This window comes from Topomyia yanbarensis, chromosome 2 (genome assembly GCF_030247195.1).
Source record: "Topomyia yanbarensis strain Yona2022 chromosome 2, ASM3024719v1, whole genome shotgun sequence".
NCBI lineage: Eukaryota > Metazoa > Arthropoda > Insecta > Diptera > Culicidae > Topomyia > Topomyia yanbarensis.
Window position 1 is genome coordinate 348,022,561 of NC_080671.1, and position 14,196 is coordinate 348,036,756.

At 34.7% G+C, this 14,196-nt stretch overlaps 1 protein-coding gene across 1 annotated transcript in view; it reads right to left on the minus strand.

Annotated features, from left to right (window-relative positions):
• LOC131680664 (U6 snRNA phosphodiesterase 1) overlaps positions 1-12,165 on the minus strand; it is a 117,351-nt gene extending 105,186 nt beyond the window's left edge. Inside the window, exons 1-4 of the mRNA XM_058961377.1 lie at positions 12,086-12,165; positions 11,830-12,028; positions 11,576-11,762; positions 11,172-11,519 (exon numbers count right to left, since the gene is read on the minus strand). Coding sequence (XP_058817360.1) covers positions 11,172-11,519; positions 11,576-11,762; positions 11,830-12,028; positions 12,086-12,133 — 782 coding nt within the window. The 5' untranslated portion in view covers positions 12,134-12,165. The remainder of the gene's footprint in view (positions 1-11,171; positions 11,520-11,575; positions 11,763-11,829; positions 12,029-12,085) is intronic.
• Positions 12,166-14,196: the final 2,031 nt, after the last annotated feature.

Here is a 14,196-nt window from a genome sequence, read left to right on the forward strand (position 1 = left end):
GGGTCTAAGTGTCTGTGCTGAAAACTTTGAATGTATTTAAAACACAGTTCTAAACGTGTTTTAAAATCAGCAACAAATAGAATGGCGTCGTATAACAGTTTTAAATTTTAAAACAAAACTGTTCGAAATTATAAAACAAAACGCTCTGCTGGGGATGTGAATGTTTCAGTTCCAGTTCTACTTTGAAACTCCTATACAAAATAAAACGCTCCTGAACATGCCCTAAGAAATGGTTTTAAAACCATGGCGAACAATGACAGTCAATCGAAGCTTTTTAATAGTATTAGTAGTTCCAATATTAGGCTTTCAAATTTGACATTTGCACGCTGGGGCTTTATAATAGCATTAGTATTGCAGAAACCAGTTGTCAATCTCTGCACAGTAATAACACTATATTTCGCCTTTTCTGGCATAATAACAGCATTATATTAGTATATAGGGCTTCACGCCTCTTTAAGACAGCTTTATATGTAGATCTAAAGCAGATATTAGCCTACGTTATAATGCTTCTTGGTTACTTGGGAAGACCTGGTCTTCTTTCTACTTCTGCCTGAGTCAGACCTACAACCGAGTGAAGTGAACGACAACTATCAGCCTCTCCATATAGTAAGCATTATCTCGAGAACAAAGGAAACGTATTTATTATTGCCATAATGAGTAAAGTTGATGTAGGATCGTTGATCCGACCCTACGCCGCAATCGTTGACTTTGAATATTGTTCTATTCGACTGAGTTTTTATGCAGCGGAATATTTTCTAAATGTGAAAATGGAGCTTTTGGTAGTCGTCTATCTTCAGGATCATCACCTGCGCAATGCAACACTGATCTCATTCAACATATTAGACCAGGCAGACATATTCGTTTTGCCGAACAACCTGAAACGGGTGGTTGAAAGTGACAGTATAGGGATTAAGATTATGAAAAATGACAATACAGGTCGGACTCGATTATCCGGGGATTTCAAAAAAATCTCCCCCCGGATAATCGAATCACCCGGATAATCGAATCAAAATTTTTTTTGCGTTATTTTATGAATTTAAGCTTCATTTGCGAAGAAATTGGAAATAAAATGGTCAGGTTAAATTTTCCTATTATGGTAAATGTAAATGTACCTATTTTGACCCTAGTCGATTTTTCAGAATTTCAAGACGTGATTTGTATTTTCAGTTGGGTTTCATTTATTATTATTTGTAACGAATTAACAGTATGTATCAGTTGTTTATAGCTATTTGTGCAAGAATTCTAAGACAAACTTTTTAATAAGGTGTGTCTTCTGTAACAGGTCAAACTCGATTACCCGGGGCTTCGATTTTCCGAGGTAAATGATTCTATAATTCGTATACTAGAAAAAATAAAGTAAGTAAACTGGGGGTCGTCTGTTTCTTGCCTCCAGTTTAATATACGTGGTGGTGTCACATATAACAGCTAACATTTCTTTTAACCCTCATGCTAGTTAGGGCGCATTGTGCATCCAAAAGAACATCCTTGTCTTTGTAACATCATTTAGTTGACCAATGTTGTACCAGATTGTCAGGTGATCACTACACGGAAACTCTCCCACTCATGTTTGTCACTACTAGTGAAGAACTACAGAAGATTACATAGACGCAGGGTTCTTGGCGGTTTCAGCAAGAAGTATAGCCGGCGCCCTCTTTACACAGCCTAACATCCATTTTTGCTTGAGCTACCCAAGAATTGAAATAGCCTCCAGTGACAACCGGGTCTCTTATCAAAATTTTGTTAACTATTTCTTGACCAACTTTTTTCTACCGCACATCGGGTTCCAAAACTATTTTTTCTTAGAACTGTTGGCATCATGAAACACGAAATACCTGAAGATAGGTTCTTCTTTAGCAGTGCTAGAAGCTGCTCAATATTTACCTTCCGATCAAGTCCAATTACATGAAAAAGGTAGTTGAAGGCAATCTAAATTAGAAAGTTCTATCAGTTTCCAATAATATTTATTTATAATAAGCCACGAAAATATTCCAAAATTTCACTTTCAACATTAACAGAAACAATCCCTGGCAGCACTGTTTCAGCGGAACCCAACCAGATTAATTGTAATAACATCTTTTCAACTCATAATATTTATAACTGTTAGTGCTCGAATGAAAGATATTAGCCCCAGCTATTAGCTTACTTGTCGTTGTAAACATACGTTGTGTAAACCAAAAGTAATACACGTTTAAAAACGTGCTTATTTATCAACAGCATTGGCATGAATGGGTTAAAGATGCCTTTGGAATTCTGAGCAGGAATCAATTGTTGAAGGGGATAATGGAAGCAATATTGTGTCAAAGTCCACTGGAACTCAATAGGAAAACATGATTCTATCAGCATCTTGAAAAAATTACAATCTTCAGCAGAATGCTATTTTCAGCAGACCTTTGAGAAGCTTTTCTATAGAATCCTGTATCTAAATTCAAAGAAAAAGCCATAGAAATACGGATAAGGATTCAATCGAAATTTTAAATAGATTCCATCGGAATGCTAGGAAAACTTCGATCAGAATCCTAGAAAGTATTCATACAGAATCCTGAAAAGCATGCCATCATTGTCCCAAGATAGTGCCAGAAACCGACCGAGTAAGTATAAGTATGTATTTATGTGTAAAAAGGCCTGCGGTACCCAACATATGTATTACAAGAAAAATGTACTTTTAGATTAAAACTAAAAAATTGCATATTTGGCAACACTGCCGTAAAAACTAGCATATTTTCTAAATTCATTAAACAAATCCTTCAAAAATCATCTCTCTGATTGATTCTTGTGCATACAGTACCAGAGATATAATTCGAAGAACATTTTTTTTTAAACAATTTGTTCAAATTAGGAGTGTTCCCATGGACCGAGGCGTGGTTAAAAATGACACAATAATTTAGGATATTATATATTGGCTGTAGTTGAACAATTTTTTCAAAATTGGTTCCAACCCGTAAAGGTCGATCCCAAGTTTCAGTTTTTTGACCACTTTGCGCAGAATGACTAAGCTATTTTTGGGGTAGGCCAAAATTTGTGAGGAGTTTAACCCTAGACCCCCCGAAAAAAGTATAGTTGACTGCAATGATCGAATTAGCACTATAATCAGACATTCCAGTTGAAAATTGATTTTTTTTCGAAACACCCGGATAATCGAATCATTTTCTCCGGATAATCGAATCACGGATAATCGAATCCCCGGATAATCGAATCCCCGGATAATCGAGTCCGACCTGTATAGAGGTTAGACGACATGACCTCATACCCCTTCAAAGTTTATTGTAAAATGCATGTCGCAATACGGAGAAGTAGAATCTGTTACACCTGATACTTGGAGAAATTTCTTTATGTTCAGAATGCGGATCGAAAGACCTTACTTGAGTACTTGACTATACAACTCAAAAATCACGGAACTATTAAAAAACCACACTGCACCCATAGCATACAAATTCCTACGTACATGTATGAAAATCAGACGCCACACCATGAACAATCCTTGCGCAATACAAAGATACAGATATAGAAGAGAATGAAAATTGCCGGCTCATCTACGATAAACCAATCCAAAAAGAGTTTCCATTCAAATACCTGAACTACAAACGGTTGCCAAATTTGTGACAGTTGTTCAACCCACAATGACTACTGTAAAACAGCATTTAGAACCCCAAAATCAACTGTTAGCACTAACGGCGAGGACGTTAACAACAATAGTGACGGGTTTAGGTTGCTCATGCGCAAGTGCAAGAAGCAAGAAACAACATCCGACCGTAGGCACCAACACAGCTTTAACTATGAAGACCTCGACGTGAGACATGAGAGAAGCAAATAATCCCAAAGATGCATTATGCGAACAGACAACTGTATCCCCACCGCAAAAGAAGGTCTCCGCTCTCAGTTGAAAGTCACGTACACGAGATCCTATGAATTATTTATTGAAAATACATGATAAGGCGTGGCTTCCGGCTTCCATTACAGGTTAAACATCGAATCGCCTTCGAACAATAGGCCAATATGTTACTAAGTTTCGATTGCAGAAAAGTTATACTGTAGTGATTTTGTAGACTTTTTTGGCAAATTAAAGACAAAGAGAAACAAAAGATAGGGGGTGGGCGTAGCGTAGTTGGTAAATCGATTGCCTTGTACGCAGCGCACCTGGGTTCGAGTCCCGAAAGCCAGCAGCCGACACAACGATCGACCGGCAGACGTTCAGCAATCGCTATACAGACCTTGCTTGCGTGCAAATTTGGGTAGAATGGTGATTCATGCGTGCGATGGTAATTTGCAATGTATATTTATTTAAATATGTACACAGATTTTGTAGAAACAATTGTGCTGACTTACATGTCGGTTCATTAAGTTTTAACTGTTTCTAACCATGAAAAAGTGACATAATCATTCGCTCCATATTCTATCTAACTCCGCATTAACCAAATATTTTCTTACACTGAGTAACTTGTGTCTTTAACTAATGAGAATTCGACAGTGGGAAGTATTGTGGTTTCTACAGACTGATTGTTGGGTGCTGCGTTCCAGATGACTTTCAAAACAACATTGCGAAAAACATCTCAAAATTATCATAGTAACGTATTAAAACTGTTAGACAATTTTCAGAAAATTTGAAAAAATGCTTTGCGCCTTTAAGGGTTAACAACGGAACACTATATAAATTCACAGTTAATAAGTAGGGGAACTGGGGGGAAGCCCGACACCCTGGGTAAGCCCGACACCCCACGACTTTTCCCTGACATCAAATTTTAAATCATACAATAATGACAGGATATTATTAGTACGATTATTTTTGGCATTTCGATGCATATCGATGCCATATGTGTTCATAAACGTCAACAAAATAAACAAAACAAGCGAAAGCAAAGTTGATGCGCTTTTGGATGTTATTTTTAGTTGATACATTTTAAGGTTTTAATAACACAAAAGCTTTGAAAATGACCAGTTTTTTTGTCACACATTCTATTCTACTCTCCATACCGTTATTTGTATGTATTGAAGATAAGTTTGAGTATTTCAATACTGTTAATTGAGCATTTAACAAAAATGGGCGCTGTTGGGGTAAGACCGACAATTTTTGGGTGGGGTAAGACCGACACGGTGTTTAGATAATTGGTTAGATGGTTCGTTTTTGATTCGATACAAACGACTGGGTATATTTGTTGTGTTCAATTAATACTATAATTACGTCATGTTAATAATTGAAATACACGGAAACTATGTTTTTTGCATTTATTTATCAGTATTGTCTCAAGCCGACCAAAAAAATAAAAAATAATTGAATGTGATTCATAATAATATTACAAAAAGAAACGAAAAGTATAATCTAATATGAGATTTTGAAATGATATTGATGAAAAAATTTCATTGACCGTCGGATTGTTGATCAACAGTGTTCCGAAAAATCACAACACGAACCGGATAGCTTACTACGAAGCGTGCGTCACTTCTAAGTGAATGAGTCCTAGTAACAGCGTATATAATCTGCTTGCAGAACAGCTCTTCCTCGTTAGAATGGCTATAAAAGTGGCAATAAAGCTCGAAAGAATTACTTGAGAAAACCCGTACCATAATATAAACCATGCGTTAAACATTATTTATTCATAACACCACACATTCGAATGCTCTTCCTTTTGCTACGCGATGAAACTACAGGAAGTATGCGTTTGCATCACACATACTCATATACACATAATTGCACTTTATCACACATACACAATACATTTTTAATGGAAAAATTTGGACAAAAAGAAAGTTCAAAAGGGGGTCGCTCTTGCCCCTTTGGGGTGTCGGTCTTACCCGCAGCGTTTTTAAAATGACATTTTTCTCCATTTTTTGGCAACCAATAACTTTTAATGAATTCAATTTTTTGAAACGCTGAAAAAATTATATTTTGTTAAGAACCACCTAAACAAGGATTATGCACAGAATATACAATTTTAGGAACTTTGTGGAATTTTAGAAAAATTATTGCGCTTAAGGTGTCGGACTTGCCCCGCGTTCCCCTAAACCGCTCGCAGACAAGGTTACAGTTGAATGCTTGCGGAGTTGCCGTGCGGTTTGAAAGCACCTTTGTTTCCATATGGACTACAATAGTCTGCCTTAAGATTGGGAATGGAAAGAATCACACAAAAGTGTTATATCCAATAAGATTATCGTTTTACATAGAGTATACCAAAATTCTTTTACTAAATACACATTGATGTCAAATATGGAATCGGCGCGGGTTTAAATTTGATCGGTGGCGCAGCACAAAAAAAGGCAATCGGAGCGCTAACCATTTTTTCCCGAAATCGGCGGCGTGTAAAAATCATCGGCAGCGGCGGCGCTCACCTCAAAAATTACAATAATGCAAAAACACAAAAATGTAAAATTACCAAAATATAAAAATGCAAAAAAAACAAAATACAAAAACACAAGAATATAAAAATACAAAAATACAAACATATAAGAATACAAAAATATAAAATACAAAAATCCAAAAATGCAAATACACAAGAACACAAAAATGCAAAAACGCAAAAATTCAACAATCCAACAATTCAATAATACAGAAATACAAAAATATGATAATTCAACTATGCAAAAATGCGAACTTACAAAAATGCAAAAATGTAAAACACACGAATATAAAAACGCAATTATGTATTTATAACTACAAATTTTTATTTTATTTTTATTTTGTTTATCATCTGACCTTGTTGGTCTTAATGAAATATTAAATATTAAGTATGATACAAAGACACAAATTCAAAAATGCAAAATGACAGAAATACTAAAGTACAAAAATTCAAAAATTTAAGAGATGAAATTTTCAAAAAAGCAAAGTTTCCAAACAACCAAGCATTCAAAAATTTTAAGATGCAAAAACATAAGAATTCAGAAATTCAAAAACTCAAATCTTCTAAATACAAATATTAAAAAAATGCGCAAATACATAGAAAATTTCTAAAATTCAACATCAAAAGCTCGAAATATCACAAATTGAACATATCAAAGATTCAGAAAATCAGAAACTCAAAAATGCAGTAATTAAAAAATTTAAATTCAGAAATTCGAATATTCCAGACTTAAAAATTCAAATACTCAAAAATTTAAAACAAAACTCAAAAGAAATTATAAAAAATTCAGAAATTCAAAAATTCAACGATACAAAAATTCAATTAATCAAAAATTTTAACAATCTGTGGAATTTTAAGATTCAAAAATAAGAATTTTAAATTTGAACACAACAATACCACAAATATATCAAAAAAAAATTAATTTTGATCATTTTAATTCTACAGTTCTAAAAATTCAAAAAGTTAAAAATTTTAAGCACTTAAAATTTTAAAATCCGCTTGCTTTTTAATTTTAGAATTTGAAACGATTAGATTTTTAAAACGTTAAATTCTTAGGTTTTTAAATTTCCAAGAAATTTAAATTCTTCCATTTTTATAAGGTAAGGTGGGGCAAATCCGAACTAGTAAATGGTTTTGGCTGTAAAATGTTCATTTTACATCGGATCAAGTCGTTTAATATACCAAATTAAAGGTTAGACTTTTGGGCAGCTATGCATAGCATTTTATTCGTGCCTTGGGAAAATTTCAAGAGGCAAGCGTTTTCCGAAAACGTTCATTTTGCTGTTTTCAAAAATGGTGGGGTAAACCCGACCGCCTATGTTTTTGGTTTATTTAGTACAGATATTACCCAAGTTTTCAATGATAAATCAATGAATGTTATGTTATTTAATTGTAACATGAAGAAAATGGAATTCAATATCAATCTTGGAATGTCACAATCACGAGCACGTAACACGTAAAGATATTCCCATTTTTATCGGAGCAATTGCTCGACGAATACTATTTTCATTACATTTTTGTGTCTTTCGTTTGTAATTATGAACCATTGTACAAAAATAATAAATAACTACAATAAAAATACATTTCAATTTGATAAATGAACAGATTCATATCAAAAAAGCGGTCTGATTTACCCCCCAAGGTCGGATTTGCCCCACCGCGTCATTTTTCATTACGATGCAATTAAAAAAAAATATGAGAAAAGTTGGACTAAATTCATCTATGCACTTTGTAGGACTTTAATCAAAGAATTCCAATACAATTACATTTTTTATAAAATCACTTTGACAATCAGAAATTTATTGTAGTCAATAATGCACAAAAATCAAATCAAAAGTTGTAAAAACACACTTATTGTCGTTTGAACATCTCAATGTAGACTAATAAAATGCTGTCATACCACTATTATGATTATTTTCGATGCTTTACACGACACCCATGACAACAATTCCCGAAGTGCTTCCGACTGTCGATGACAGAGGGGGGTCGGGTTTACCCAACGATCGGATTTGCCCCACCTTACCCATATATTACATATTTTCAAATTCTTAAATTTTTGGGATTTTTACATTTTTAAACTTCTAAATTTCTTAATTTCTTGATTTTAAATTCTTAAATTCATAAATTTTACATTTTTTAATTTTCAAGTTTTTAAAACTTTTAAATGTTTAAATTTTTTAATTCTTAAACTATTTACTTTTAAAATTTTTGCATTTTTTATATTTATAAATGTTTGTATTTCAAAGTTCCAAAAATTTAAAATATTTGGGTCTTTAAATTTTTAATTTCTTAAAATATTAAAATTTTAAATGTTGAAATTCATGAATTTTTAAATTCTTAATTTTTTGAATTTCTAATTTTTTAATGTTCAAATATTTAAATTCTAAATTTTGAAAATTCCAATATTCTTAGGGTGGGTGGTAATGGTTTCAGCGCGATTTTTTTTCGTGAATTTTACATTATAGTGTATAAGTTCAATAATGTGCTGTAATTTTTCTATGCAAAAATATCCTCAAACGACTCGGTAACGAAGCTTTTTGTAGGACGTCTCTGGAAAACATGATTTGCGGTGTTATCTGCCATTCAAAAACGACTTCACCGATTTCTTTCAAACTTTTCATACACAATCTATGTAAAAATACCTAACCCCTACGTTGAGGATACATTTTCAATTAAAGTTTTTTTACCCATTTCAAATAAAAATTTCTATTTTTCACGAAAAAGTCCACCGCTTTATGAATAAACATCCCCTTAATCAAAAATCGTTGATTTACATGTACAGTACACACTAGGGTGGTGCACAAAAAAGTATCACAAACTATAATGCCCCAACCAGATTTCCAAAATATAAGCAAAGTTAAAAAGTTACAAACCGTTGAAATAGCTGTTTCATAAGCATTAGAGATGCGTGTCGGAGGAAATTTCATTGCCTCTAGAAGATTTGTGTACATATCGAAGAAGGAATCTACGGACACTTTGTTAAACGCCCTGACTCTTGCGGCGGACGTTGCTTCTGCCTTCCGAAATGTTAGTTTCGGATTACGTTTCATAAATCGGTACAGCCAATCGCGTCCAGCTCTTCTTTTTTGCATGTTGAATGGATGTTGTATCCCGTTTCAGTTCGAAGGCTAGTTGACGAACGTCGTCTTTTGTAATTCAATAGAATCGACTCTCCAAGTCATGCAAATGATGTATCAATTCATTTTCCTGATCTGCCGTAAAGACGGTTTCTTTTGGTCCGAGTTTTGATTTCGTCACCTTGCCACGGACGTGATCCAATAGTGTGATTCTTGGAATATCAAACGATTTTGCCGCACATTTTATGGAAACACCTTCACTGACAGCATCTTTCGCAAGATTCAGCTGTTCTTTGCTCCAGCTCCTACGACAGGTCTTCCTTTTGTAGTTTCGAGGCATCTATAAAACATATATATGTACACTTATAATTTTATATTTATCAAGCATTATTATTAGTATTATAATTCGTAGCTGCGTTAGTCGGAAACTAAACTTAGTCAATTACAGAATCCTAATCACCTATGCAAAGAGGGTGTCGGACTTACCTCACATTAGGAGTGTCGGTCTCACCCTAACAACGCACAATTTTTCAAAATCATGATTATTAATACTGTATTGGTCCAACTTACCTCTTATTGAATACAGTTAATAATGTGAAGTGTAGATAAGGCTATATAACTTAAATAATCCTGTTTCCGGTGCTTTTAGTACTCTTAAAACCTTAACATCAACGAGCGAAAAATAATAGGTTTGTTCCAGTACACGGAAGTCACTCCCTGTTGCTCCGGAGCAAAAAATTCTTGCTCCTTTTCACTACAATTTGCTACCAGAAGAAGAAAAAGAAAAGAAGATAATACAGGAACGATTTTCTCCCTGTTTTCTCCGGAGTACTTCCAGTTTCTCCCGGTACTGGAACAAACCTAATATCTACCTGTACGCGAATCACCGGTTGTGTTTGTTTTGTTTATTGTTCGATATTTGGCACATCACTATGTACCAAATGTGCCTCTAAGTGCCCAAAATAGTAATTTAAAGGTTCATTATCATTTTGAGATTATTTCAAAGCTGGTTTCTAGGAAAAGTCATGGGGTGTCGGGCTTACCCACAGTGTCGGACTGCCCCCAGTTCCCCTACAGGCTAGTGGGAGATAGGATGGTTAGCACACACAGTATCCTACAATCCTTTTGAAAACATCAGAAGGTGATGTCATTATGCGGCAAGTATGCCGAACAATAGACGTATTTTTTGTTTATGTTATCAACAGGTATATTGACTGTGACAGCACATATATCGCGAGCTATGAAGTCGGATATAAGACATGTGTCAATAGCAGTTTCGCAAGTATACATACCCGAGGCATTTCACGTGGATTTGCCATACCAAGCTGTATGTTTATGCTGAAGATTAATTTGTGATACTCTAACCATACTCGATCATCAGCACTTATTATACAGCAGTTAGAAGGTACCCCAAAATGGGTATTAGTAGAGTAAGATCCACGACGCTCCGTGCTTGACTGACATATTGTAGTCCTCGCCACGGGGAAACACCTTTTTTGAGAAATCCTGTAAAGCGCTATCTAGCGACGAATGGCTGTGCAAATGTGTCCACACCAAAGCAGACAACCCCTGCCTTTTTCACCCGACCATAATAGGTATTGATAAATGCGCCAGGAATTTTGTTTCTAGTACACCCAAACGCCACCGTATCTGAAGAATCGCGCTGATTCAGTGTTACTGGCGATTCGTTACAAAGATGTCTCTAGTTATTATTTTCTTTAGGCTATTACAATTTAATAAATTTATCCTAAAACACCAGATGTACAATAAATCAAAAGTATGATATTTATTCCCGCATTTGAAATTAATTTGGTTAACACAGAGATTCATATCACAGTATTCCTCTTCGTAGAACGTGGCAAACATTTGCTGCAAATCGGGCAAATTTTCCTGAAGAAGCTGTCGTTTGTTGCCTAACGCCCACAAAATGCTCACGTGAAACGATCTATCTTTGTAAAACTCTGGCAGTTTGTACAATCTCATACAGTCGTTCAATTTATCTACCAACTTATTCAACGATCCTACACTATTATCGTGAACCTTTACCGCCAAAAAGGTCCGAGTGTTCTCCTCATTGACATATATAGCCAAGTCTGATAGAAGAATGGGGAACCTAAAATCAGTAAAATATCAAAGATTGTGGTATGTTCTGGTGCAAATTAACGTTACCGCTTGTTCTCCCTCAACACACATCGGATGGTTTCCACAAAGGCTGAAATATTATGATGCCTCAGAACGAAAGTTTTGGTGAGGCTCAGGTGCAGTTTATCTACCCGCTCAAGTTTTAGCTTTAAATCGTTCGAAATTTTTTCTATGATCAGCTGTTGGAAGTCACTTATTGGGTCGACATCGTTATCTTTAATGCATAAACAGAATATTGTAAATAGCATAAATGATGCATAAAACAGTATTTTACTACTCACAGTCAACAAAAACATAGCTGGCCCAAATGCCCCTTTCGTGGGCGAAGGATCGAATTCGCCCCTGGTGTTTGGACGAATCTTGTTGTGCTACCGGTTCCGTCGAAGCAATTGACCGTAGTAAATCTTTTGACGATTGTAGTTTTGCGCTGCACTGCTTGCTCGAGTCATCTTTCTCCCCTTCACTTTCTGAACTGCTATACTGTTGAATATTTTGCATTACATATATGTATTTGGTAAATAAAAATAATGTTTCCACCCATCCGAATTTAACTCGTGCTTCACAAAACGAATGTACAATGCACATGCAGTTTGTTTTGTTTACTCACTGGCAGTTAACAAAATTGATGCTATAAATTATAGCACTTCTCTTAAACGCGAAGTTGCCAGACGATTTTGTTGAAAATCAGTACACTGATAATAATCCGCACCTGGTTGTCAAGTGCTTTTCCTTTTGCATGTTTTTTACAATTGCTGAAAATAATTGTACCTCAAAGCTCGCACTTCAACCATGAATTTACAATGCTAGCTGCATTTAAAAATTTAATTTAATTATTATTCATGTCTCTATTAACAATACACGTAGCTATATCGTCATTCAGGACTTTTATTCAATTGGCATGAAATGTTGATGTGTATGAGAAGCAGCCATAATAGATTCAGCAGCACTGTTTTCTATCCCGTTTGTAAATATAATAAACGTTCATCGCTGGCAAAACGACCAATCAGAAGCTGGTTCAATATTGAGGTTAGGACTGGATCAAATTAGCTACGCGATTGTCTTCCCTTCTCTTAGCACTTACCCAGTTAAATTCATTCCGGAACCGGTTCGGATTTCTGAATGGAGTCATTATGGATTCCAAATCAAATGCAACAACCGATTCCGACTCAGAATCGGTTGTTGCATTTGATTTGGAATCCATACTGACTCCATTCAGGATTCCGAATCAAATTCCGAATGGTTTGACCGGGTAGGTCTGTGCTACCTGAAATTGAATCATTGAGCCATATATGCAAACTTAAACTTTCTGTTAATCCTGTGCAAAAAAGCCTTCCGAATAAGGAAGTATTTAATTTTTTTGTTTCAGGTAAAAATTGCGGGCTGAAATCTTGCACGGAATTTTAGTTGTCCGTGATAAACTGCTGCATGAGATTATTTATAAATTCGCTATTTTCACTACGCTAGACTCGCGCTAGATTTCTCGTTAGTTAAGAAAAAATTGGATTAAAACCGAGGGGAACATCACTTCAGAATAAATGTTATACTCCGTTCGGTTCTGCATGAATTCGTACTTTTTGTGGCAATTTTAGAAAATTTAAATAATTTTCTAACAAATCGTGTGTTGCTGAAAAATTTCGAAGAAATTTAAAACAAATTTATCCAATCTCAATTCAACTCTGCTCGAATTTCAAACAAATTTTATGTAACTGGCAACTCTACATTCGAATCTTTCAATATTTCCTGCAGTTAGGCTGTTCGCAATGCTATGATGTAAATTTGTTTCAAAATGACAAGCCGTCGGATAATTTGGATCTGTCAAAATACATTTAGAACACGGTGTTCCCAATGCGATGATTTAGCCACCTGTTCTAAATGTTGCTCATTTTATTTTGTTATTGTTTGTCAGTTATGTGACACGAATTATTTTTTTCTGCTGTCAGTCGTCATTACATACCAATGAAAAAATTTAGAACATTGTTTTATTCGTATTTTAAATTATGGAAAATTTAAAACAGAATAGTCGAGCTGTTTTTAATCTGATTAAAAAAATGCTCGAAAAATAGAACTGCATCTCAACATTGCGATCGATCTGTTCAATCATTTTGATGCGACGAATTGAATTTGCGCATTTGATAATAAATGCTCCAAAAACGTCGAAAAATATGTATTACCTAGGGGCAGATCACTTGTGATGCATTTTTAAAAATCAGCTAAATTAAATGCATTTCTTTCCATCAAAATAGAAATTCGTAATGTTTTTTGCGTTGCGTGTAAGACGTCAAAACCCTACAAAAACTAGCTCTATATTCAACAATACGTCCAACAAAGTGAATCAGCGTAGGACGTTTGTTAAACAAACTTTTCTGCGAGGGAGTGCAAAGTTGATGTAAAAATGGAAATTAAATGCATTTTTTCTAATTTGATGCCAATTTGGTATACATTCCTAGAGTGATCTGCCCCTAGTGAGGTTCCCTTAAGTTAAAATTTAGGAAAAAATTATGGTTTACGCACTTGAGATTCGTATTGTTCGCCATCTTGCTATTTCAAATGTTTACAACTGAAATTTACATAGATTGTTTGACATTTCCTAAAAATATCTAATTCTCACGTGTTAATCCACACAGATTTTTTTAGTAAACTTAAAAGTG